Here is a 27,775-nt window from a genome sequence, read left to right on the forward strand (position 1 = left end):
GGCAGAGCATCGCCCCCTGGTGGGCAGAGCTTCGCCCCTGGTGGGCGTGCCGGGTGGATCCCGGTCGGGCCCATGCGGGAGTCTGTCTGACCGTCTCTCCCTGTTTCCAGCTTCAGAAAAATGAAAAGAAAAAAAAAAAAGGTGCAGTTCTAAAGCTGTGACAAATGTCTTCACTTGTGTAACAACTCCAGTCAAGAGACAGGACGTTCTCAGCACCCCAGAAGGTTCCCTTGTACCGTTCCTGGGTGTTCTTCCTGTCCCCCATCTGCTCTCTCTCACTGTGGATCACATTTGCCTTGCCTTCTGTTTTATATAAGTGGAACCACGCAGTTGTACTCTTTTTTTGCCTAACTTCTTTTGCTGGGCAGGTTTTTAAGGGGCATCTGTGTCGCTGCATGGATCCCTAATTAATATTCTATTGCATGCATACATCAGTTTGTTTCATCCATTCACCTGTTGATAGACGTTTGGCTTTGTCTCCGTTTTATTGTTCAAAGCTCTTATGAATGTTCATGTACAAGTCTTGTTATGGACATGTTTCCATTTCTCTAGGGTAACCTCTGGGGCATGTATAAGTGTATGTTTAACTTAGTAAAAAACTGCCAAACTGTTTTTCAAAATGGCTGTACCTTAAAAAAAAACAAAACTATTATTACTGTGCTTTTAAATATCTTTGTTGATCTGATAGGCCAAAACAAACAAACAAAAAATGCCATTGCAGGTGTTTTAATTTGCATTTTTTTATCTCTAGTGAGTTTTTTATTCCCTGAATTTTACCGTTTATTTTATATTTATGAATTTCCTTGTAGTTCTTCTGTTTTGCTCTTTCTTTTTTTTTTTTTTTTATTTATTTATTTATTTTTTTCATTTTTCTGAAGCTGGAAACAGGGAGAGACAGTCAGACAGACTCCCGCATGCGCCCGACCGGGATCCACCCGGCACACCCACCAGGGGCGACGCTCTGCCCACCAGGGGGCGATGCTCTGCCCATCCTGGGCGTCGCCATGTTGCGACCAGAGCCACTCTAGCGCCTGAGGCAGAGGCCACAGAGCCATCCCCAGCGCCTGGGCCATCTTTGCTCCAATGGAGCCTTGGCTGCGGGAGGGGAAGAGAGAGACAGAGAGGAAAGCGCGGCGGAGGGGTGGAGAAGCAAATGTGCGCTTCTCCTGTGTGCCCTGGCCGGGAATCGAACCCGGGTCCTCCGCACGCTAGGCCGACGCTCTACCGCTGAGCCAACCGGCCAGGGCTGTTTTGCTCTTTCTTAAGTTGTGATGTAGGTCTTTTTCCAGTACTTTTTAACCATTTTCTTATTTTTTATTTATTTATTTTTTCCCCAAAGTTAGAAGCAGGGAGGCAGTCAGACTCCCGCATGTGCCCCACTGGGATCCACCTGGCATGCCCACCAGGGAGTGATGCTCTACCTATCTGGGATGTTGCTCCTTTGTGGCCAGAGCCATTCTAGTGCCTGAGGCAGAGGCCATGGAGCCATCCTCAGTGCCCGGGCCAACTTTGCTCCAATGGAGCCTTGGCTGCAGGAGAGGAAGAGAGAAAATAGAGAGAAAGGAGAGGGGGAGAGGTGGAGAAGCAGATGGGCGCTTCTCCTGTGTGCCCTGACTGGGAATTGAACCCAGGACTTCCACATACCGGGCCAATGCTCTACTGCTGAACCAGCCAGCCAGGGTCCATTTTTTAAAAGTTGATTTTAGAGAGGAATTGGGAGAGAGAGAGAGAGAGAGAGAGAGAGAGAGAGAGACATCAACCTGTTGTTCCACTTATCCATGTATCCATTGGTTGATTCTTGTATGGGCCCTGACTGGGGATTGAACCCACAACCTTGGTGTATCAGATGACACTCTAACCAACTGAGCTACCCGGTCAGGGCCTCAGCTTTTTATTATAAAAAGAAATCTTAGAGAAAAGTTGAAATAAGGTTCAGCCCGTCACTGAGCCCACATTTGTTAACTTTTGGCCATGCTTGCTTGCTTTATGTATCTGTCTCTCTGACTTTCAGATGGTTCATGAAAAATGTTGAATACCGCATGACATCTATTCCTAAAAATAACATTCCCTTTCCTGATCATTGCCATTTTCATGACAGAGAAGATACTAATTCATGTCGTATACAGTCCATATTAAAATTTCCCCAATTTTTCTCAAAATATCTGTCACTAGCCCTGGCCGGTTGGCTCAGTGGTAGAGCGTCGGCCTGGCGTCCGGAAGTCCCGGGTTCAATTCCCGGCCAGGGCACACAGGAGAAGCGCCCATCTGCTTCTCCACCCCTCCCCCTCTCCTTCCTCTCTGTCTCTCTCTTCCCCTCCCGCAGCCAAGGCTCCATTGGAGCAAAAGATGGCCGGGGCGCTGGGGATGGCTCCTTGGCCTCTGCCCCAGGCGCTAGAGTGGCTCTGGTCGCGACAGAGTGACACCCCGGATGGGCAGAGCATCGCCCCCTGGTGGGTGTGCCGGGTGGATCCCGGTCGGGCGCATGCGGGAGTCTGTCTGACTGCCTCCCCGTTTCCAGCTTCAGAAAAATACAAAAAAAAAAAAAAAAATCTGTCACTAATTTTTATGAGTCAGGACTTGGTCGAAGTTTTATTTTGCTTTTGGTTTTCACCTTTTCAGTCTCTTTTAATCTAGAATAGTCCTTCTCCCTTTTCCCCCTTGGCACTGGCTTTTTGAAGCAGCCAGCCCAGCTGTCTTGAAGAATGTCCCACATTCTATTACTTGTTTTCTTGTTCTGCTTTACTTCAGAAGCTGGTATGACCAGCCCCTCTTCCTCCTAGTCCATCATCTTTTTGGACTACAGATTCAGAATATCACACTGAACCTAAATGTGAGGTGTGAGTGAACTGACCTTCCCAGAGCTCTCTCTTCTTTCTCCCAGAACTCAGCTGCTGCCCTGGCCCAAGCACTCCCTGCAAGGAAACAGGCCGCAGTGAGGCTGAGACTTTGATCCTTAAGGCTCCAAGCAGCCAGTGGCTCTTAATCTTAACCTCTCTTTTCAAAGCTAAGGATGGAGGAGGGAGGGAGGGCTCCCAGGAGCCAAACTGCTGATATTTTGAGAATGACCCCTTTATGCCTTCTGCTTAAGACCTTTCTCCCTGCCTTTCCTTACCTGGTTAACCCCCGCCCGTCCTATTTGAGGAAGACGTCCTGGGCCCACTGTGCTGTTCCGTGCCCTTTGTGTTTCCGTACACTCCAGGGAGCCTCAACATTCTGTCTTTCCCATTAGCAGATGAGGTCCTGAGGATGGGAGCTGGAGACTGGCTTTGTCACCCAGCCCTTGGTGCAGAGCCTGCCACATCGGGGTCTCGGTGAGCCTTGCTGAGGTGTCTCCCCTGGCCTGCGGGGGATTTCTTCCATAGCCATGGATAAATTTGCTTCCTGATGGGGAAAGCAAGTTGTAATTGCAGTCCCCCCTCCTTTTTTTTTTTTTGTATTTTTCCAAAGCCAGAAATGGGGAGGCAATCAGACAGACTCCCGCATGCGCCCAACCGGGATCCACCCGGCACGCCCACCAGGGGGCGATGCTCTGCCCATCCAGGGCATCGCTCTGTTGCGACCAGAGCCACTCTAGCGCCTGAGGCAGAGGCCACAGAGCCATCCTCAGCGCCCAGGCCAACTTTGCTCCAATGGAGCCTTGGCTGCGGGAGGGGAAGAGAGAGACAGAGAGGAAGGAGAGGGGAGGGATGGAGAAGCAGATGGGCGCTTCTCCTGTGTGCCCTGGCCAGGAATCGAACCCGAGACTCCTGCATGCCAGGCTGATGCTCTACCATTGAGCCAACCGGCCAGGGCCTCCCCCTCCTTTTTAACTCAATATACACACTTATCTGTACCTTAAAAAGAACTGGCCCTGGCCGGTTGGCTCAGCGGTAGAGCGTCGGCCTAGCGTGCGGAGGACCCGGGTTCGATTCCGGCCAGGGCACACAGGAGAAGCGCCCATTTGCTTCTCCACCCCTCCGCCGCGCTTTCCTCTCTGTCTCTCTCCTCCCCTCCCGCAGCCAAGGCTCCATTGGAGCAAAGATGGCCCGGGCGCTGGGGATGGCTCTGTGGCCTCTGCCTCAGGCGCTAGAGTGGCTCTGGTCGCAACATGGCGACGCCCAGGATGGGCAGAGCATCGCCCCCTGGTGGGCAGAGCGTCGCCCCTGGTGGGCGTGCCGGGTGGATCCCGGTCGGGCGCATGCGGGAGTCTGTCTGACTGTCTCTCCCTGTTTCCAGCTTCAGAAAAATGAAAAAAAAAAAAAAAAAAAAAAGGTAAAAAAAAAAAAAAAAAAAAGAACTGAAGAATTGAAACTCTTAGCCTTTCCCTTTTCCATTGTTCCATCTACCTCAGAGCTGGCTTCTTAGCATTCTAGGGTAACTGTTTCTCACTTGGTGCCCTTCATTATCCTTTTGTTCTTAAAGAGTCATAGAATCATGGACTTGGGGCTGAAAGAGGCCTAGCAATCAGCTACACTACGAAATACTTGGACCTGGAGGCCTTTGCACTTTCTCCTGGAGCACCGATGGGGCTTAGGACATCACTGCGGTCCTCCTCACCTCCTCCCCGCCTCTCCGGTAGCCCATCCTCTCCCGGGCTTCCCACCCCCAGCCTGACTAAGTGTTGCTTGATAGGGACATTACTGAGAAGCGCACCCCAGAGCTGATTTGGAAAGTGAGTGATCGGTCCCCCGGTGCATTTTCTTGCCTGAGGGTACTTTGGAGGTTGAGGTGGCTGCAGGTGCAGGTGACAGGAGACCATGAAACCCCCTGACTTCAATTCCTGTTGAAGAGCTATCCGACTTTTCTATTGTGCAGATGCTCATCTGTGGTAGAGAGTGAACTGTGCCAATAAGAAAAAGACAGTTGCGTCTGTGGCGCAGAGGGTGCTGGGACTTGCTGGCATTGTCATGAAAGAACGCATCTTATCCGAATGGTGGGCTCTCCTGCTCACAAGGCCCTTGCTCATCACTCACCCCGACGGCCTCTGGGAGGCTTGGCTGCTGTGTCCGAGAGGCCCGCCGCTGCGCTTTGTCATGGCGTAGAGAGCCAGCACGGTTCTGAATGTCCTGGGGACATCAGCTGAATGCACACATCTGTTTTATTGAGTCTCCTGTGTTTCAGACACTGTTAGCTCATTCTGAATACCTTATTTCATTTTACCTCCACTCTGTGAAATAGGTTGTTTTCTTTTCCCCAAAGAAAAGGAAGTTCCAAAAGGCCAGAGGTCTTCCCAAGGCAGCGTGGTAGGCAAGTGGGGGCACCATCGTATCTTCACCTGCTCTGTGGCCAGCGGCAGGTGACAGGTGATTTTGAAAGGGTCCTCTAGTTAGAAAAGCTGCTGTTGTACTTCAGAGTTGGCCCTTATGGGAAGGCACACTGTTTTTCCACCTGTGAAGGGGGTGCTGGCCTGCGATTCTGGTGATAGATGGTTTTTTTTCCCTGAAGTGAGAAGTGGGGAGGCAGAGAGACAGGACAGACTCCCGCATGTGCCTGACTGGGATCCACCCAGTATGCCCACCAGGGGGCAATGCTCTGCAACCGAAGCCATTCTAGCACCTAAGGATGCCATGGAGCCATCCTCAGTGCCCGGGCCAACTTTGCTCCAGTGGAGCCTTGGCTGTAGGAGGGGAAGAGAGAGATAGAGAGGAAGGAGAGGGGGAGGGGTGGAGAAGCAGATGGGCGCTTCTCCTGTGTGCCCTGACTAGGGAATCAAACCCAGGACTTCCACACGCTGGGCCAACACTCTACCACTGAGCCAACTGGCCAGAGCTAGATGAATTTTTATGACACCAGGACCTGCACAGTGGACAGGATCAGATTTCCTCAGTAAAATCTCAGGTTTTGACTTGAGAGTCAATTCTTCCTCATGCCAGGAAAGTGGAGCAGGCCCTTGCAATAGCATGAAGACTCTAAAACTATAGTTCAAAGACTGGTTTAAATGGTTGGTTTCAAGTTTTGTTCTTAAGTACCTCTCTCTCTCCTCCTCCCCCCCAGAATGCACACCAGTCCCCAAAGATCTGTGGGATAAGGAAGTATAAAATCTTGCCACGTGGTTCAGTCCTTCCTTAATTATATACTTCAAGCTCCTGCCCGACCACTTTGTTAGTTTGGTCTGGGAATGTGGAGGGGAAGGAACAGGACATGGGGACTTCAGTTTTGAGAAAATAAATGTCCATCACTTTCGGTGTTGGCTTTTTCCCTCCGCTCTGCAGCTTGTTCAATTATTTGTGCCTTAGATATTGTCATTGTGTTTTTGTCTATTTTCCCCAGAGACCTTGAAGCAGGGGTGATGAATGAGATGTAAGTTACTAGACCTTGATTTTTATTTATTTTTATTTTTTTTCCTTTTTGTACTTTTCTGAAGCTGGAAATGGTGAGGCAGTCAGACAGACTCCCGCATGCACCCGACCGGGATCCACCTGGCACGCCCACCAGGGGGCGATGCTCTGCCCATCTGGGGCGTCACTCTGTTGCAACCAGAGCCACTCTAGCGCCTGAGGCAGAGGCCACAGAGCCATCCTCAGCACCTGGGCCATCCTTGCTCCAGTGGAGCCTTGGCTGCGGGAGGGGAAGAGAGGACAGAGAGGAAGGAGAGGGGGAGGGATGGAGAAGCAGATGGGCGCTTCTCCTGTGTGCCCTGGCCGGGAATCGAACCCGGGACTCCCACACGCCAGGCCGACGCTCTACCACCAAGCCAACTGGCCAGGGCTAGACCTTGATTTTTAAAGGTGTGTTTACCCTCTCATGGAGCTCTGAAGGCACACTCCTCTTTTTCAGCGTTGGCAGCAGCAGTTGGGATGGGAAATACCAGTGCACCTGCTTTATAAGGCCTGGAGATTAAAATTGGGGTGCAATCCTAAACCAAAGCTTCATCTTCCACTCCTGTATTTAAATTTGAGTCTATGAACGACAAATTGTTGCTTTTGACAGAAAAGATGGAGTGGAAATAAGCATATCACAAAGGAAAGCACATAGGTACTTTGATAAAGATGTTGCATGTTCATATATCTCTGGAAACAGTGTCAGCAGAAGGGGTTCATCTTGGTGGAGTCGGTGCAGAGACTGAGAGTTTCTGGAATAGTGACCGGCATGCCTCTGGTGTAGGGGGTCTGGCCTCTAGCTCTCCGCCCTCCCAAACCCTGCTCCTGGAGGTTAACAGTACACCTGGGGGGAGGGCAGAGAGAGGGAGAGGTTTAGGGTAACAGCTGATTTTCAGGAGCAGGTGGAGGGGAAATCATCTTTAGCAGGCAAAGGTAAAACAGATTTTATTTTGGAATTTTTATCATGTGCAGAAGGCTGTGCAAAGTTTTTTTTTCTTTTTTTTTTTCTTTTTTTTTTTTTACAGGGACAGAGAGAGAGTCAGAGAGAGGGATAAATAGGGACAGACAGACAGGAACGGAGAGAGATGAGAAGCATCAATCATTAGTTTTTCGTTGCAACACCTTAGTTGTTCATTGATTGCTTTCTCATATGTGCCTTGCCCATGGGGCTACAGCAGACCGAGTAACCCCTTGCTCGAGCCAGCGACTTTGGGTCCCAGCTGGTGAGCTTTGCTTAAACCAGATGAGCTCGCGCTCAAGCTGGAGACTCGGAGTCTCGAACCGGGGTCCTCTACATCCCAGTCCGATGCTCTATCCACTGCACCACCGCCTGGTCAGGCTGTGCAAAGTTTTTTATTGGTTTGCTTGCTTTTTAAAATCCCCTCCTCAGAGCTGAGCCAGAGGTCTGTGGCTGTGGTTGTGTATGTGTGTGTGGGGGGTTGTTACAGATCCTCCTTTCTTGCACTTAATGGCAGCTGAGGTTACCCCAATACGCCTACATCGGGTACCTCTCATTCGTATTCTTTAGTGCTAACATCTCCCTTTCTGGGGAGGGGTGCAGTTCTAGATGCCTAGAACAGGGAAGGAAGTTGGGATAAGGTAGTTCACTTCTCTCTCATCTAAAAAAGGAAAACTGTGGGCCAGGGGTAGGAAATGACTTGTAAAGCAGAAATGGCACCCTGCTTAAAGTCACACTGCTATTTAGCATCAGAACTGAGACTGCAGGGCGGGATTCTGACTCCTGGCTTAGTCTTGTTCGGTTTGCAGTGCACTACTCCTCTTCATCTGCACTGTTCTTTTGTGTTCTCTGAAATGAAGCAAACCTGGACAGAGTGAGAATCGGTTGATTTATAAAGATGTATTATCTGATTTTAAATGGTGGGGGGAGGGGTAGGCAGATGGGATGGGAAGAAACATAAACCAAGGTCAACGGACAAGAACACATTCATGTGAGTGTCCAGGGTTCAGGCGAAGAGGATGGAAGTGTGATCTGACACAGGGAGGACTGCTTGGAGGATCGGCACCGGCACCGGCACTGTAGTGGTGCGGGAGGCGTGGGCGTGGTCAGGGGGCAGGGGCTGTTCTCTTTGGAGAGGGGCGCCGTGGGCAGTAGGAAGATGGTGGAGTTTCATTCAGGAGTTCATTCTTCGCATACTGTGTGCTGGTACTGTGCTGGGCACGGTCAGGCAGTGGTGAACAGAACAGGTATGGTCATTCATTCCTTCATGGAGAATGCAAGCTGGTTGTGAGAACAGTCAGCAGACAAATAAATTGGTCGTTACAGGTTGCGGGAGGTCCATGGTGTTGTGAGAGGCATAGCTAACTAATTTATGTTGAGAGTGATTCAGGAGAGCCCCTGCAGGAAGCTAGTATCTGGAAGATGAAGGCATTAGGTGGATGAGGTTTTGTTAAAACCAGAGGTGTGCTGCTGGGGGGAACTCGACCTTGGCAAACATTTAGGGGTTCTCCTCTATAAGCAGGGGAACCTCAGAAGGTGTTCCAGCTGGGAGTAATGTGAACAGATGTGCGTTGTCCGGGCATTGTGGCTTGCTGGGCGGGTAGGAGGTGTGCAGGGAGGGGCCCAGAGAGGAGTCAGGCAGCTTGTGTACAAGCCTGGGGGCACACATGGAAGGGGGCGGAGGGACAGAGCTGAGTGCCAAGAGCCAAGGAACAGTCCCGAGGGCATCACAGTTAGGGGCTCAGGGACAGAGGAAGTCAAGCTGGCAAAGGAAAGAAAGACCCGACAGGAGCAGCTGTAGTGACCGGCAGGCTGGGGGTGACCAGGAGAAGGCCAGGAGTGGGCAAGGCGTTGGGCCCAGGGAGCGGCAGCAGATACTACAGGGAGCTCTCTCCAGATGAGGCCTGAAAGTGACTGTGGGATTGACAGTGCGGATGGTATCAGCATCCTTGGCCAGAGCAGTTCTGTTGGCTTGTTTAGACAGAAGCCAGGATCCATCCAGTGTCTGCGCTGTTTACCCTTTACTTGGATGTCTGCTCACACATTCCCTTTGCCCTATATAGATAGCACCTCCTGGCTCCCTCTCCACCCTGCTTCTGCTCCACGCCACTGCGTACTTCTGACGCAGCACATATTTGGTTGTCTGCCTTTCTCTGTAGGATGTAAACTCCATGAGTTGAGGCTTGGTTTTGTCCACTGCTCTATTCTTAGCACTGAGAACAGCGCTAAATAAGTGAACTGAGTGGACGAATCAGGATAGTGTCATGAAGAAAGTGGTATTTCATCCAGATTAACCTGGCCCCAGTGTTCATGCTTAGGATAACCACATGCGACTTGAAAAGATCCCACTTCTTATCACCAACCCATTTCTTTTGTTAAGCACCATTTAGCACAGGGTGTAGGGGCTACATAGTATTAACTACTAGCTCCAGACCCTGGCCCCAGAAAGATTAGAATTTGATGGATGTATCCATTTTTACTAACTTCAGTTTACTTACCCTAATGTCACTGTGACCCTAGTTATGGTCAAAGCCAAGGTTTGGGGTTTTAATGCTCAGTCGAGAACAGATTCCATGGGTTTTCTTTATTAGTCAAAACTGACTTTTAGAAAAGGATCCAGTGCTTTTTAAAGACTATTTCTAGATCTTGGCTACCTGGAGAGTGTTATCTTATCCTTTGAAATGCATCAGACAGTGTCAGATTTCTCTGCCTTTTAAGTAGGTTATGTAGTTTGGTAGTGCCTAAAAATGACTAACAGTGGTGATAATACCACTTGTTTCTTGCCAGCATTCCTAGGAGCTCAGAAACATTTGCAAACAGGGTCTATTCCTGTTGTATCTCTGGTAGCTGGTTTTTGGAGTCCTGACTCCAGGTGTGTATTCCGGCTTGAGACCTCCATTAATTTACTTTCTGTTTAAGCCAGATGTTTGTGCTGGGGTGAAGTTCTTTATTCTTTTTTTTTTTTCTTTTTTCTTTTCTGAAGTTGGAAACGGGGAGGCAGTCAGACAGACTCCCGCATGTGCCCAACCAGGATCCACCTCGCATGCCCACCAGGAGGCGATGCTCTGCCCATCTGGGGCGACGCTCTGCTGCAACCAGAGCCATTCTAGCGCCTGAGGCAGAGGCCGTAGAGCCATCCCCAGCGCCCGGGCCACCTTTGCTCCAATGGAGCCTCGGTTGCAGGAGGGGAAGAGAGAGGAGAGAGGAAGGAGAGGGGGAGGGGTGGAGAAGCAGATGGGTGCTTCTCCTGTGTGCCCTGGCTGGGAATCGAACCTGGGACTCCTGCACGCCAACCAGCCAGGGCCAAGTTCTTTATTCTTTACATAAAAATCTTAACCTTGGTGAATATTTGAACCTACTAATTACCTTTTCTCACAGATTGGATGAGAGGGCTAAGGAAAGGCTGAGTTCTTTGAGGTAGTTAGTTATTCCTAGTGCTGAATGTGATAGAAATGTGTCACTTGATCTGTGGCTTAGCCACTTTGATCAAGTGAGGGTGGCAGTTACTCTGTGATCTGGGTGGGGCTGTGTTGACTGTAATAAAATGTGGATAGTGCTTGTGTTTGGGCATGTAACTATGTACTTTTGTCTTGCTGGTTTCTCTTTCTGTATTCTCTTTCTTTCTTTCTTTCTTTCTTTCTTTATTTATTTTTATTTTTTTTTTCTGAAGCTGGAAACGGGGAGAGACAGTCAGACAGACTCCCGCATGCGCCCGACCGGGATCCACCGGGCACGCCCACCAGGGGCAACACTCTGCCCACCAGGGGGCGATGCTCTGCCCCTCCAGGGCGTCGCTCTGCCGCGACCAGAGCCACTCTAGCGCCTGGGGCAGAGGCCAAGGAGCCATCCCCAGCGCCCGGGCCATCTTTGCTCCAATGGAGCCTTGGCTGCGGGAGGGGAAGAGAGAGACAGAGAGGAAGGAGGGGGGGGGTGTGGAGAAGCAAATGGGCGCTTCTCCTATGTGCCCTGGCCAGGAATCGAACCCGGGTCCCCCGCACGCCAGGCCGAAGCTCTACCACTGAGCCAACCGGCCAGGGCCTCTGTATTCTTTTTTATACTATTTTTAAATGTTAATGAGAGTGTTATGATTAGAAACGTGAAGGACATATGGGGAGAAACTATATTATAGAGTATCGCACAGCTTCAGATTTCTCTGACTCTGTAAGTTAAGTCACTGGAATAGCCGGAGAAACATATGCTGACCTAGGATGGTAATGACCCAGTTGGACTGGCCACGCTGCTGACATTTACTTATTAAGTGCAACCTCAATCAAAATACCAAAATAGTTTTCTTTTGAGATTTAACAACGTAATTGTAAAGTTCATATGGAAGAATGAATAGGCAAGAATTCCAAAAACTTTTTTTAAATGATGGAACTAGCCTGACCTGTGGTGGGTGGTGCAGTGGATAGAGTGTCAACCTGTAATACTGAGGTCCCAGGTTTGAAACTCCGGGCTTGCCTGGTCAAGGCACAAACAAGAAACAACTACTATGAGGAGGTTTCTGCTCCTCCCCCCACTTTCTCTCACTCTTTCACCCTCTCCTCCCTTCCCCTCTCTCAAAAATCAATAAATAAAATCTTTAAAAAAGAAAACAATGATGGCACTAAGCTTACCTACGTAGTAAAGTACATTTGTAATTATAAAACTAGCGTAACACCAGCACAGGATTGGCTGTGACTCAGTGATACAGGAGGCCCCAGACTAGACCCCAGTTTAAATTATAATTTAATATATGTTAATGGAAGTGTCATAAATTAATGGAAAGATGAGACAGTCAGATAGCTAGTTGGAATTTAGTGGTAAGCTCTGTAAAGAATGAAAGTGATTATTTTCCCCCCAGATGAATCAGAGTTAAATGTAAAAAAGCAAAACTATTTTTTAAAAATATACACAAAAACACCAAAAGAAGTAGGGCATTCAGAAGTGGTTCCAAGTATGGACAGGGTGGGGCAAAAGTAGGTCTACAGGTGGTTGTGTGGAAAAGAATACAATAATTAATAAATAATAATACAAGAATAAACTGTTTCACATACAACTGTAAACCTACGTTTGCCCTACCCTGTATATGAGAATGTGGTGTATCATAAAGATTGTATGTTAGTCTGTCAGGAGAAAGATGGCTTATTTAGTAAGTAGGTAGGAACCATTGACTAGAAGGGGGTCCCAGAATCTTTCATTATACCGGATAGCTTTCAGGTGGAACTAAGAGTTGAGTGTTAAAAATGAAGCCATGAAAATACGGAAGAAATGCATAGAAGTGGAGCTGTAAATATACTAGAAGAAAATATGGATTTTTTTTATCAACTTTTTTTTTTTTACAGAGACAGAGAGTGAGTCAGAGAGAGGGATAGACAGAGACAGACAGACAGGAACGGAGAGAGATGAGAAGCATCAATCATTAGTTTTTCATTGCACGTTGCAACACCTTAGTTGTTCATTGATTGCTTTCTCATATGTGCCTTGACTGCGGGTCTTTAGCAGACTGAGTAACCCTTTGCTGGAGCCAGCGACCTTGGGTTCAAGCTGGTGGGCTTTTTGCTCAAACCAGATGAGCCTGCGCTCAAGCTGGCGACCTCAGGGTCTCGAACCTGGGTCCTCTGCATCCCAATTTGATGCTCTATTCACTGCGCCACCGCCTGGTCAGGCTCAACTTTTTTTCTTTTTTTTTGTATTTTTCTGAAGCTTGAAATGGGGAGAGATAGTCAGACAGACTCCCGCATGCGCCTGACCGGGATCCACCTGGCATGCCCACCAGGGGGCGATGCTCTGCCCACCAGGGGGCCATGCTCTGCCCTTCCAGGGCGTCGCTCTGTCGCGACCAGAGCCACTCTAGCGCCTGGGGCAGAGGCCAAGGAGCCATCCCCAGCGCCCGGGCCATCTTTGCTTCAATGGAGCCTCAGCTGCGGGAGGGGAAGAGAGAAACAGAGAGGAAGGAGAGGGGGAGGGGTGGAGAAGCAAATGGGCGCTTCTCCTGTGTGCCCTGGCTGGGAATCGAACCCGGGACCTCTGCACACCAGGCCGACGCTCTACCACTGAGCCAACCGGCCAGGGCAACTTTTTTTTTAAAAAGACTTTATTTATTCATATTAGAGAGGAGAGAAGGAGGAGAGAGAGAGAGAGGGATAGAGAGAGAAGAGGGAAGGAGCAGGAAGCATCAACTCCCATATGTGCCTTGACCAGGTAATCCCAGAATTTTTAACTGGCGACCTCAGCATTCCAGGTCGACGCTTTATCCACTGCGCCACCACAGGTCAGGCAGAAAATATGGATTTTTTTTCACAGGCTTGTGGTGGGGAAGGCATTTTAAGAACAGCACAAATAAATAGAAACAAAAGAAAGGGCTTTAAAATTTCAACTACATGGCCTGACCAGGCGGTGGTGCAGTGGATAGAGCATCGGTCTGGGATGCGGAAGACCCAGGTTCGAGACCCTGAGGTCGCCAGCTTGAGCGCGGGCTCATCTGGCTTGAGCAAAGCTCACCAGCTTGGATCCAGGGTCGCTGGCTTAAGCAAGGGGTTACTCGGTTTGCTGTAGCCCCACGGTCAAGGCACATATGAGAAAGCAATCAATGAACAACTAAGGTGTCACAATGAAAAACTAATGATTGATGCTTCTCATCTCTCTCCGTTCCTGTCTAACACTCTCTCTAACTCTCTCTCTGTAAAAAAAAAAAAAAAAAAAAAAAAAAAGGCAATATGGAAATAACAGTTAAAAAAAAATTTTCAACTACATGAATGAAAAAATTTTTTTTTCCTGTATTTTTTTGAAGCCGGAAACGGGGAGAGACAATCAGACAGACTCCCGCATGCGCCCGACCGGGATCCACCTGGCACGCCCACCAGGGGGCAACACTCTGCCTACCAGGGGGCGTTGCTCTGCCCCTCCAGGGTGTTGCTCTGTTGCGACTGGAGCCACTCTAGTGCCAGGGGCAGAGGCCCGAGGAGCCATCCCCAGCTCCCGGGCCATCCTTGCTCCAGTGGAGCCTCGGCTGCGGGAGGGGAAGAGAGAGACAGATAGGAAGGAGAGGGGGAGGGGTGGAGAAGCAGATGGGCGCTTCTCCTGTGTGCCCTGGCCGGGAATCGAACCCGGGACTTCCGCACGCCAGGCCAACGCTCTACCACTGAGCCAACCGGCCAGGTCCAATTTTTTTACTAAAAATAACAAAAAACCCACCATACATTAAAGAGTTAAGTAGAGTAAAAACTGAGCCAAAATACACCATAGTCAAGGAAGAGATAAATTGTTAAGATGGGCATGTTAACTCTGTCATGTGTGCTGCTGACAATAGAAAATGAGCAGAAGCTATGTAGACCATTAACATTAAAAAAACCCAATGGCTAATAAATATAAAAGAAATGAGTAAATGGGAACCAAAAGATCAGTGAACTGAACTTCTGCTTGTCAGGTTAGCAAACATTAATAATAGCAAATATGGCCCTGGCCGGTTGGCTCAGTGGTAGAGCATCGGCCTGGCGTGCAGGAGTCCCGGGTTTGATTCCCGGCCAGGGCACACAGGAGAAGCGCCCATTGGAGCAAAGGCTCCATTGGAGCAAAGTTGGCCCGGGCCTCTGCCTCAGGCGCTAGAATGGCTCTGGATGCAACAGAGCAGCACCCCAGATAGGCAGAGCATCGCCCCCTGGTGGGCATGCCGGGTGGATCCCGGTCGGGCACATGTGGGAGTCTGTCTGACTGCCTCCCTGTTTCCAACTTCAGAAAAATACAAAAAAATAAAAATAAAATAAAATATAATAGCGAATATGGGTAATGGTTTGGGGAAATAAGCACTTTCTCCAAGTTGCCAAATTGTTGGGATTATAACTTAGTATAAACTGAAAGAGTCTTTAGTGACTATATATCAAAGTTATAAATGAACACATACCCTCTGATTCAGCTTTCCAATTTCTAGGAATTTATCTCACTGAAACAGTCAAGCAATTGCACAGAAATGTAAGTAGCAGGATGTTCATCACAGCATTGTTTATAATAGTGAAAACTAGAAACAAATGTGTCCATTAATGTAAGCAAATATCTTTATTTTTTATTTTTATTTTTTTTAATTTTTTTATATTTTTCTGAAGTTGGAAACAGGAGGCAGTCAGACAGACTCCCACATGCGCCCGACCGGGATCCACCTGGCATGCCCACTAGGGGGCGATGCTCTGCCCATCTGAGGCGTTGCTCTGTCGCAACCAGAGCCATTCTAGCGCCTGAGGCAGAGGTCATAGAGCCATCCTCAGCGCCTGGGCCAACTTTGCTCCAATAGAGCCTTGGCTGCGGGAGGGGAAGAGAGAGACAGAGAGGAAGGAGGGGGGAGGGGTGGAGATGGGCGCTTCTCCTGTGTGCCCTGGCCAGGAATTGAACCCAGGACTCCTGCACGCCAGGCTGACGCTCTACTACTGAGCCAGCCAACCAGGGCCTTAAACAAATATCTTTATGTAGAAACAGTTAAGTAGATTGGATAAATATAAGCAGTAGAATGTTTTATAGCAAATGGAAAGGAAACTATATTTATTGGCATAAGATGTCTGTGACATGTAACTAAAAAACAGGCTGTAATAAAAAAAAACAGGTTATAAAACAAAATAATGCCACATACATATTTTATGTTTATTCATATACTTATCTGAATATATATAATTAGACAAATATATGAATATATGTATACAGATAAATATATATTACAAAAACTTAGGGGTTAACTACAAAGTTAGAGTAGTTCACAAGACTGTCCTCACTTCTAATACCAGTTGCACATTGAGGGAGTTCCCCAAACCAACCTCAGCTTCAGTAATTCTCTAGGACTCAGAACTCATTGAAAGCTGATATAGTCACAGTTACAGCTGTGACAGGGAAGAGATTCCAATTGAATCAGCCAAGGGAGACATAATGAGCAGAGTCCAAGAGGACCCAAAGGTGGTGCTCTGGTTGTCCTCTACCAGTGGGTCCTGGATGGCGTTGTTCCCTGCTTCTGGCCACGACATGTGACGTGCAGAGTATTGCCATTCAGGGAATTCATCTGAGTGTGCTGCTCAGAGTTTTACAGAACTCTGTGACACACTGGCCAACTGGCTGACCTTCAGCCTCCAGTGCCCCCCCCCCTCCAACAGACCCTCTGTAGATTCAGATTGAATACCGTGTAGCCCAAAACCCTCAAGCTCCCATAACAGGTCACACTGTGAGACTGTCCTATGGCCATAGGCCCCAGGCAAAAAAGACACTCCTTTCAGGTAAGACATCACAGAGGCCTAGAGGTCACCATCCGGGAACTGAGGGCAAAGGCCAGACTTCTCTTCGGTTAAGGTTATTTCTTCACTACCCAATGTTATCTCCAAAATTTAAACTTTGATTGTTTTCAGGCGATAGAATGGCAGGTGATTTTGCTTTCCTTCTTTGTACTGTTCTGTGTGGTTTGACTTTTCTTTCAGTGTTGGGTATATAATTTATTTAATAATCAATATGACTAAAAAAGAGATTCAAATGGAAACTAAATCTCCAGATAGAGGTGATGGGCAGGCAAGGAGGCCATGAAAGAAACTAGCAGATGTGGTGACCCAAATTCCTAACCTATTAATTCAAAGGCATGCTGTAAAAGGTAAAACTCAGAAACTTAGGGGAAACATTGGCAGAAACACCATAAAGGGTTAATGGCATTAATGTTACAGAATTACCAGCATAAAATAGCAAGGACTAATGTTTCAACAGATGGGAAAACTGAGTAAGGTCTGTAGTCTAGTTAACAATAATGTACCAAAGCCAGTTTCCTGATTCTGAGGTTGTGCTACAGACATAGAAAAGCCCCCCCCTGGGGACAGTGGGGGCCGCGTACATGGAACTCTTTGTACTACTTTTTGAGACTTCTTGTGAGACTATCATTATTTTAAAATAAAATGTTAGAAAAAAAGACAAAGGGCACAGAGAGTTCACAGAGTAAAAGAGACACAGGGCTAGTACACAAATTTTTTTTAAGTATTAAAATTTATTAACAAATGATGCAAGTTGATGTAAGAGGCCACCTTTGTCCTGTTAGAAGCCTTGTCCTGTCCCCTGTCCAAAGAAGCTAGGAATACCCTGGGCTCTGGATTCAAGTTGACTCTCCTGGTTAATAAATGTGGGTAAGGCTTTAATGGTGGTGGCCCAACGGCCCTGCTCCTGCCTGGGAGTCCCATTGTGGGCAGATTCTGGCAAACCCCAGGACTTAAGACTCAGGAACATGCCCAGTTTGGCCACACTTCCCTGCCGGGCCCAGTCCTGTCACTCAGACTAGTAATTCTCCCGGCTCCCTTGTCGGGTGGGCACAGTCACCATTTCACTGAAGGTAGGGCTCAGTCAGTTTATGTCACGTATCTAGAAATGGAAACCACTCTGTTTCCTCATTTGCTTGAAAATGGTATGAGCACGGCAGTGTCTGTCCACAGGTGGAAGGCCAGGATGCAGGCGGGACTGCTCCTATCAAGGACGTGGGTCCCTGGGGTTCAGTCAGGGTGAAGGGAAGTCCCCACTGCAGCTGTTCCATTTTGCCCACTGTTAACGCCCATCAGGTTGCTCTAATTTCTGATGGCCACCCCATACACGTCACACACAAGCCCCATCCTCACCACATACACAGCATACAGTACATACCACACACAAAACCGCCCTCACACACACACACTGTGGACAGTCGCTCACCCTGTCAGTAGGACAGATCTGGTAGGAGATTCCCAGGAGCCCCTACCTCTTCATCCTGCTTCTCCAGCGGGACTTTTCTGTGAATGTAAAAAAGAGAAATAGACACCAAGTGACCCCGAGGACTAATTTCAGGTGCAGCTGGGAGGACCCACGCCTGGGCATGGGAGCAGGACCTGAAAACCTCACCAGCTTCCCCTGGGAGGCGCCACTGCACGGGCCGGGCTGGCCCAGGTCGAGGCCACACACAGCTCCCAGAGGCTGCCATCCTCCTGCCTTGCCTCTCTGGGGGCTGCTCCCCACGTCTTGGCTCCTCAATGAATCTTTCTGTCTGTGTGGAGCCTGTTAGTCTTGACTCCTAGCAGCCTGTGGAACCAGGCCCAGATGCCAGGAAAAGCCAATAGAGACCACTCTTTTGAAGAAAAAATACCAGAGTCTGGAAGAGAGACCAGTCTGCGCTTTACTCATCCACTCACTCATTAGAGACCCACTTAGTAGCCATTATCCACATACTTGTATCTGGTGCACAAGACTGACTGGCACAAATCTCCCATCTGCTCATGTGATTGTCTTCCCCAATTAACTAGAGGCTCAATAAGGTCTTGGACTGTACCTGGTTTTTTTTCCCCTTGTTTATTTTGAAAATAGAATACATGGCCTGTGTTTTAGTTAAACAGTACTAAACAGTCAACAGTGAAACCTAAGTCCCCAAATGAATCCTGTAATTCAGCTCTCCAAAAGGAAGTCACCATTTCACTGTTACCTGTTTCTGTGTATCTTTCCTAAGCCTGACTAGTTGTCTTCCTGCCCCTCTCTCTCCCTCTCCCCCTCCCCCTCCCCTCCCCCTTTTCCCCTCTCCCCTTCTTTCCTTCTCTTCTCCTCCCCCTCTCTTCTCCTCTCCCCCTTTCCCCCTTTCCCCCTTTCCCCTTTCTCCCCTCTCCCTTTTTTTCTGTATGTCTTTTATATCTCCTTGTTAAAAGTACAAATGATGGCCATACTATATATCTTTTCTTTTTAAGATTTCATTTATTGAGATTTAGAGAGAAGGAGGGAGGGGGAAGTATGAACTCGTCGTTGCTTTACTTTAGTTGTTCATTGCTTGCTTTTTGTACGTGCCTTGACTAGGTAAGCCTGGAGTTTTGAACCTGCAACCTCAGCATTCCAGGTCAATGCTCTATCCACTCTGCCACCACAGGTCAGGGTTTTTAAAATTTCTTTCTTTTTTTTTTTTTTTAAGAGGGAAAGGAAGGGAGAGAGAAAGAGAGACAGAGACAGGGAGACAGGAATATTGATCTTGTTCCTGCATGTACCCAGACCAGGAATTGAACTGGCAACCTCTGCACTTCAGGATGATGCTCGAACCAACCAAGCTATCCAGCCAGGGCTATACTTGATGTCTTTTACTTTGTCCCCCAAACCCCCAGTTAATACATCCTGTCGATCTTGCCTGTATATCAGCACCCATAAATGAGTGTTGGTTTTTAATTGCCCCATAGTATTCCACTGTGGTATATACCACAGTTTTTAAACCATTTCCCTTTGATTCCAGCTTTTTGCTGCCTGAAACCCCACTGCAGTGGAAGGTCCTTCTGTTTATGTCTTTGTGCTCATGTGCAAGTACGTCTATAGAATCAATTCCCAGTGGTCGAGTTGCGAGTCAGAAGGGATGTGCATTTAAAATGTTGACAGACAATTGTCTACTTGCCCTACAACAGGGTTCGCAGTTGTTTTGCCCGTCTTTATGCCCCAGTGCCGGCTCAGTGGTCAGACCTGTCTCTTCTGCCAGGGTTCTGAGCTGTTGGGGAAGTAATGCGGAGGAGTTGGTCCACAGCAGCACTGCTCACAGCGGCCAAAAGGTGAAACAACCCAAATGTTTATTCACCAGCAAAAGAATAAACAAAACATGGCCTATCCATCCAGTGCAACATGATTCCGCCATAAAAAGGAACGGGCACTGACTCATGCTACAGCACGGACGAACCTTGCAGATGTCACTGAAAGAAGCCAGACACAAAAGACCATGTATTTTATGAGTCTGTTTCTAAGAAATGCCTGGAAGAAACAAATTTATTGGAGACAGAGAGTAGATGAATAGTTGCCAGGGTCTGGGGGAGGAGGTTGTGGGGAGCGGCTGCTGGTGGGGACAGGGTTTCCTTGTGGAGTGATGACAGGAGTTCTGGGACTCGGCAGCAGTGGTGGCTGCACAGCACTGAGGATATACTTGCTGCTGCTGAACAGTACCCTGGAACATGGTTAAAAGGGTAACTTTTATGTAGTATGTCCTTTACCACAATGAAAACGTCAGCAGGTGCTGGCCATAACATTACCTTTACTCTTGATCGGGTGGAGGATGTGGCTTATAAATGAGCCCCAAACTGCAGTTTCAGGGGTTGGACAGGTCTGTCCCTCCGCAGGGCTCTGAGGAGTGTGGGCCCTCGGTGGGCAGCTTGCTCCCAGGAAAAGGGGAAGAGCCCAGACCACCCACACACAGTGAGTGTAAGTTCCTCCTAAACTCACTAGTGACATGCTGACTGACCTAGCTGGGAGGGGAGAGGCGGGGCTACTAGGCATCTAGGAAGCATCAGGAATGGTGAAGAAATGTCCCATAACAAGCAAGTGGAGTCCACCGCTGTCCTGGGACCTATCGCGATAGACCTGCTTCTTTTGGGGAGAATGGTCTGACAAGGAGTAAGGAGCTAATCCTGCCTGGCACCCAGGGAATCCCAAGTCCTTGCCTCAGTACCACCCTGCCCTGCTCTTAATTCCAGCTCCGGACAGTGCAAGGCTTGCTCTTAAATTTCCATTCCAAAGCGGTTTCTGACCAGAGCTCTGAGAAATTCAGAGTTTGCTAGTTCTAACCAACAGTTTTGAGAGGGACCTTTGTTGTGCTGTGAACTTCCTGTTTCGTGTCATGAACCTGTCTGTCTTCTAGGAAGGGTGCAGTCAGGGTAAGTGTGAGGAGTTTTCTATATGGAAAAGGTTAGCACTCATTTAAAAGCACCTCCCCGGTGCCAGGTACTGTACTTGGATGAGTCAGAAGTCAGCCCTGGTCCTTCCGTGGTCTGAGTGGGAGGGTGTGAGGTGAATCCAGGGTCATTGTTCTGTCGGGGAAGCCCCCCTCCGGGAGCTACACAGGCATATGGGAGGGGCAGGTTTGGGAGGTTAAAGCTAGAAGAGGGTGTTTTTTTGTTTTGTTTTGTTTTGTGTTTGTTTGTTTTTTTATGTGAGAGGAGGGGAGATAGTGAGACAGAATCCCTCATCTGCCCTGACTGGGATCCACCCAAGCAACCCTGTCTGGGGCTGATGCTTGCATACCGAGCTATTTTTAGCATGTGAGGCTGATGTGCTTGGACCAACCAGCCACCCTCAGCACCTGGGACCATGCTCAAACCAACCAAGCCATTGGAGGGGAAGAGGGAAAGAGGGGGGAGAGGGAGGGGAAGAAAAGCAAATGGTTGCTTCTCCTGTGTGTCCTGACCGGAATCAAACCTGAGACATCCATACACCAGGCCGATGATCTATCCACTGAGCCACCAGCCAGGGCCCAGAAGAGGTCTTTTCATCTATTGGAGGAAGCTAGTGGTTTCAGAATTACTCACTATGTTAAAGAAGGACTATGGCATAATTTTGAATTAGACCAAGAGTGTCCCAGTTGTCCATGCCTGGGAGATTAATAAAGCTGGGTTAGTGCCGGTGGAGCAATGGCCCACCATAGATGCTTTCTGGGGATACTGCTCTAGGAATCTCTGCCAAGGAGCTGCACGTCTCAGAACTTCTTAGAGCTGCCTTTCCTAGTTTGTTGCGTGGGAAACTAGACTCTGGGTAGCCCTTTTACAAGGGTCCCAATCCAAGTTTGGTCTGTGGATGTTAGTATAGGGAATGTCCCCTCCTCCTTTCCTTTAAGGCTGACCTTGACAACAAGCACATGAAAAGGCTCTGAGAAGCCAGTCACTAGGGAAACCTATAGATGTGGATACCCCATCTTCCTAGCAATATGCCGATGGAATCCTTAATACCATAGATCTCTGTGTTGCTTCTTCAGCCCTTGTCTTGAAACTGTTGTGGGGGAGGGTTGGTTAGTCATGGAGGAAACATCCCAGACCTCTCCTGTCACCCTCTCTACCTCCCCAGGTTTTGGTTTTGGTTTTGGTTTTGGACTCTTCTTTGTGTTGTTTGAGCGCCACCTGTTGGCTCTAGAGACATTACAGAAACCTGGGATGATGGTGTAACAGCAGTTTACTCTTGGGAGTCTGACCCAGTCCTGCTGAAGTTTGACCAGATTTGACATACACATCAAGGAAAAGTGAAACATTTCAGCAAAAGAGGAGGAAGAGGATGAGAATCCCCAAACCCCACCCGGTCAGACTTGGTTCCCAGCTTCCAGGGTTTGATCTCTCTGTGTCTTCTCAGCCCCTTCTCTGTGATTGAAGCTGCCCTCATAACCACACTTCTCTGGGAAGGTGCTCTCACGCTCACAAACAAAGCAGAGCTGAGGTCGTGTTTGTTGTCCAGCCAGTGGTTTGTTCTTAACTGAACCCTGTAAGGCACCAGAGCTGGTCCTCTTCCCAGGAGCCCTCACTGCCTGTTAATCCCTTCCCCTGCTTTTGTCCTCCGTGGCCATCTCTGCAGGTGGCGCGGGCTGGGTTGGGAGTCAGCCACATAGAGAGCAGCCTTCTGTCCTGGGCTTCAATGTGAAGAAGTGATCAGCTATAGAAAAGTGGGATTTTTTTACCCCTTTAGGGTAATAAAGAAATAGGGTCAGTTTTCTGTTTTGTTTGGTTTTCTCCTGGAACTACCTGCCTGGCTACACACCCGGTTGCTGAAAGGTCTTACAGAGGAGGAGAGAGAAGGTGGGGTTTGCTGAGTTTGGGACCTAGCACACACTGGGGTAAGCTCTGCTCTCCGGCCTGCTCTGGAAGCTCTCCCCATCTTCCCACACTTCCAGGCTCCAGCCTGGGTGTTCTCCCCTGCCTTGACCAGGCATGGGCTTGCTCGCCTCAGGGACACCCTAAGACAGACAGAAGGGACAGCCCCCCTCCCCTTGGTTTAAAGGTTTCTTATCCTCTAGGCCTTAGCTTAGATGTCAGCTCCTCTGGAAAGCCTCTCCTGCCTGCTCAGAGAGGGCAGTTAGACCTACTGTGTGCTCCCAGAGCCCTCTGCCCATCTTTATGACATTCAGCATGTAGGCAGGACTTGTGCCTCAGGGAACCTCGTCTGCCTCGCCTGTGCTGTGCCTCAGTCCTTGGCACATGCATGGCACGGGCGGGCCTTAACACTTGTCAGATGAGGGAACGAGAAGCTGATGGTGCTGCAGCTGCGTGGCATTTGGGGTGGCCTTGGCCCAGGTCTTTGCTTACTGGTATTGAGAGTAGACACATGATGTGCTCTTCTTCCTCCAGTAGAGGAGGAAGAGCCACTTGTCAGTAGTGGCACACACAAGAGAGAGGATGTTTCAAGTCAGGAGGTGTTAAAAGTCAGGCCTTTCGGTAAATAACAAATCTAACTCACTGAAGTGGTTAGTAATATCTCATATTTATATTTTACCTTAGGGTTCACCCATTGTGTGCGTGCGCGTGTGTGTACCCACATTTAATCCTTATTAAAACACTGTGGAGGTGGAGGTATTGTTCCGACCTTACCCAGGAAATGTGTGCCAGAAAAGTTAAGTGACCGTAGAAGTGCAGTTGGGGTGCAGTGACGTCGGAGAGGCTTCAACACCCAGGCCTCTGGCTGCTGAGCTCCAGCGGCTGAAAGCAGAGCGGCGTGGGCTGGGTGCACAGTGCCGCTGCAGGGGACAGGAGGGTGAAGGTGCATGACTGGTGTGAGGCCCTTGGCACTCTGAGCTGAGGCTGTGACATTGTGTCTGGGGGAGTCAGAGGCTTCTCGCTGATGGGATTCCGTGCTTCCCAGCCGGGCCTGGTGCTGGGTCAGGTGAGGAGAGCCGCAAGGTTCTGCCAAGTGCATAGCATGGCCTTTTATTTTGTAACCCAGGATTTCAGGTTCAACTCAGGTGTATGACTTGGGTGCTGTCTTTGAAGACCTGAGCTGTTGTGGCTGTTGGCACGGCTGTGCTTGTCACCTAAGCTTTCTCAGGGGGTCTGGGAGAGGGAAAGGGCTGTGGTCTGCAGTCCCAAGGACCCAGAGAGTCCCATTTGGTTTGGACCAAATATAGCGCCTTGCCTATCTCAAGCCATCTGAGAAAGGGGAGCCCTGTGCCAGCTGCTCAGAGGAGGCTTCTGGCAAAGGCCCTGGAGAGTGAAGCCCCGGGGCACGCTCCTTGCACGGTGTCAGCTTGCTCTGCGAGGCCTCTTTAACTCAGTAATAGAGAAGTGCTACCTGGGCCCTGCTGTGTGCCAAATTCCGGGCTAGGTGCAGAGGACAAGTGCCACCCCCAGGGCCCTCCCTCTAGAGCTGCAACCTAGCAGAGGGGCGTGCCCTGTGGGATTTGAACAGTGTTCAGCGATAGCCCAGTGCCTGCCAGAGCAGGTGGTGTTTGAGCAGCGTTTTGAAGGATGACAAGTGGCCAGGAGCACAGGGAACTCCATGAGGAGTGAGGACCATGTGTGCAGAGGCCTGGAGGCAGGAGAGGGCCCTCAGGTTCAAAGGCCAGTGGGATGTTCCGGTGCCTATACTGTAAAGGCCTGGTGGGGCATGGTAGCAAAGGAGGTAGGCCGAGACCAGGTGAAAGGAGCTTGGCTTTCACGCAGTGCTCATCAGATCTTTTTTTTTTCTTTCTGGCTTCATTGATGTATAATTGACATATGACATTGTGTAAGTGTAAGGTGTACGATGTGATGTGGCGCTTATATATGTTGCAAAATCAAGAGATTTCTTTTTAACTTTCATTATGGAAAATTTTAAAGCTATGAAAAGAAGCAGACAATAGGATAGTGAACCCTACCCTCACCCTGCTCCAGCAGTTAGCAACCCACAGCCAGCCCCATTTCCTCTGAACCCTGACCCGGTGGCCACCGCCACCAGCCTCTCTACTCTGTGTCACTGAAGAAGTCCCAGGGTGACTTGTGTATTCTGTTGAGTCTCACCTGTGGCTTATAATGGATTAATGCAGAAGGGTCTGGAATGATCGGATGGCACTTCCTGATTTCATTTCATTTTCAGAGGAATTGCTGAGTTTCCTCCTCTTTCTTGCCTTCCAGTGGAAAGTTGGTGTCTCCGAAGTGGAAGAATTTCAAGGGCCTGAAGCTCCAGTGGAGAGACAAGATCCGGCTCAATAACGCCATCTGGCGGGCATGGTACATGCAGTGTGAGTACCACCCACCCAAGCTGGGCGGGGAGGCTACAGGAACCCTCAGGCCTATGAGGAGTGGCCCGCTGGGTTCGTCCCTCTGGAGGCCTGTGCCCCTTGGGTCGCAGAGCCCACTGTTGGAACACTGTGCTTCAAAGAGAACCCTCTCTCAGCAGTCTGTGGAGAGAGGAGACCAAGCCCAATCCTAGTGAACGGGACACTTCTTGGCTGTCAGACACAGGTGCCCAACCAAGTGGTCTGTGTCGTGACGTCTGCAGGACTGTCTATGTTATCTGGTTGCTCACAACAGCACAATATGTCCGCTGTTATGCTAGACACCTGGGCCCAGCGTCGTTAAGGCAGAGGTGGAGGGAGGGGTTAGTTCTTTTCGAGGAAGTCAGGAAGGGTATAGCAGGGAGAGATGACATTCAGCAGGACTAAGAAAATGCAGGCCCAGACCTTGTTCTGTCTCCCTCTGGGTTGGGTGACTTCTGCAGGAGATCAGCGTCCCCAGCCCACCCTTGCATGAGGCTGACGTTTCCGTAAGCCGGACTCCCTCTCTTACCCACGCTTTATTGACAGGCTCTTTCTCTTTAACCTGAACCCGTTATTTCTCTGAAATCTTGTTTTCTAAGGGACAGAGAAGGAAAGGACGTGTTGGGAGGGACACCCTAGGGAGTGGGAGGTGGACAGAGGGGCAGGGCTCCTTTAGGGGACTTGGTTGTATGCTGACGCCTTGCCTCCTCTCCGCCCAGACTTGGAGAAGCGCCAGAACCCCGTGTGCCACTTCGTCACGCCCTTGGACGGCTCTGTTGAAGTGGATGAGCATCGCCGGCCCGAGGTAAGTGGCTGACCCCACCCAGTCCAGGCCCCCCCAGACCGCCCTGCAGGAGTCCCCCTTGGTTATCGTAGGCCGTGACACACAGGCACACCTTCCTTCAGGTTGAGGCCACTTGCCAGCCAGAAGGGTGGGACGTACATGGGGACTGAAGATGTAGGCACGTGGCAGGCTCGCGAGCTGGCCGGCCAGTGGCCGGCTCCCTGCTGAGCATCAGAGACGTTGCTGTCCCGCTGCGCTGCCGCCTCTTCGTGCTGACCCATGTTTCTCCCCAGGCCATCACCACAGAAGGGAAGTACTGGAAGAGCCGCATTGAGATCGTCATCCGGGAGTATCACAAGTGGAGGACCTACTTCAAGAAGAGGGTATCTGGCTTGGGCTCCAAATAGCATGTTGGGGAGTTCCCAGAGGAGGGGAGGGCGAGTCCTGTGTTTGGAGCTCTGGCCCCGAGGCTGCAGCTCCATGCTGCCCACCCATGGAACCCAGCGTTCTAGCCACCCAGGGGGTGGGCCTGCCTTGTAGTCATCTGCCGCATCTCCAGCCATGGATGGGACTGTGCTTCACAAACCTGGGTGAGGAATTGCCTCCTCCTGGCATTGGCCTGGGTATGAGGGAGCGAACCGGCTCCCCACTGGCCTCCCGGGGAAGAGGCCTGGATACCTCGAGAGCTCGTGCATTTTGAGGAAGGAGAGGCAGAGTGTCTCACCCCTTAGGGGCCTTGGTGACCGCCCTTCTCTCCTTGTCTCCAGCTTCAGCAGCACAAGGATGAGGACCTCTCCAGCCTGGCCCAGGTAAGGGACTTGGGGGCAGAGAGAACCCTCACAGCAGGAACTCAGATGGCTTGACTGAGCCCCGCAGCGCAGGGGACACAGCCTCGTCCTGCGGCTAGATGCGGGGCGCCCCTCTCACAGGAAGGACAGGAAGGGCTGAGGAAGCGGACCAGTTCCTGCTGGGGGGCTGCAGGGCGCTTCCCCCACACTCCTCTGCCCACTCGCCTCACCTGTGCAGCAGCCCCGCCACTCTGTAGGATAGGGAACCTGTGTCCCGAGGAACCTGCGTCCCGGTGGGGCATGGCTAGGAACTGAGTCTGCCGTTTCCTCTTCGATTTCTTCTTCCCCTCTGTCGACGCTAGGATGATGACATGCTTTATTGGCACAAACATGGGGATGGATGGAAGACCCCAGTCCCAATGGAGGAGGACCCACTGCTGGACACAGACATGCTGATGTCAGAATTCAGCGACACACTTTTCTCCACACTCTCCTCACACCCGCCTGTGGCCTGGCCCAACCCACGGGAAATAGGTAACCGCCCCAGGCCCTGGACTGTGAACCACCCCCCCCCCCCCCGGGGCCGGCTTCCCTTCACGGCCATCTCTGGGTGCTGCATGCCACTGGTTCAGAGCAGGCAGTAAGGAGGACTGACCAGCCTCATTGACAGCTGATGCATTAAAGGTGGGGACTACAGATGGAGCCTGCCCAGGCAGCTGTCAGACCTGTGGGGTCACTATGAGGAAACAGCAGGGCCTTTGGTCTGAATAGATTTCACATTTCCGATTCTGTCCCATTAACAGAGGATATGTCCCTAGGCCAAGTGACAGGGCCTGTGACTCACTCTAAGGACTACCAGAAGCATTCCTGGGCATGACCACTCAGCCGGCTGTATTCAGTTGTTCAGTAACCCCTCAGGGAAGAGCCCACAGGCTAAAATTAGAACCCCCTGTTCTGATTCGCTGCAGGGGGGGGGGGGTGTCTCTGTTCACAGGT

General features: G+C 49.9%; 1 protein-coding gene across 5 annotated transcripts in view; it reads left to right on the forward strand.

The window, feature by feature from the left end:
* The window catches only part of MLXIP (MLX interacting protein), a 64,336-nt gene that overhangs the window by 23,397 nt on the left and 13,164 nt on the right, over positions 1-27,775 (forward strand). For all 5 annotated transcript variants that reach the window (XM_066260648.1, XM_066260651.1, XM_066260650.1 and 2 more), the window contains exons 3-7: positions 25,083-25,189; positions 25,927-26,012; positions 26,285-26,374; positions 26,759-26,800; positions 27,142-27,313. In XM_066260648.1, coding sequence (XP_066116745.1) covers positions 25,083-25,189; positions 25,927-26,012; positions 26,285-26,374; positions 26,759-26,800; positions 27,142-27,313 — 497 coding nt within the window. The remainder of the gene's footprint in view (positions 1-25,082; positions 25,190-25,926; positions 26,013-26,284; positions 26,375-26,758; positions 26,801-27,141; positions 27,314-27,775) is intronic.

This window comes from Saccopteryx bilineata, chromosome 2 (genome assembly GCF_036850765.1).
Source record: "Saccopteryx bilineata isolate mSacBil1 chromosome 2, mSacBil1_pri_phased_curated, whole genome shotgun sequence".
Classification (NCBI taxonomy): Eukaryota; Metazoa; Chordata; class Mammalia; order Chiroptera; family Emballonuridae; genus Saccopteryx; species Saccopteryx bilineata.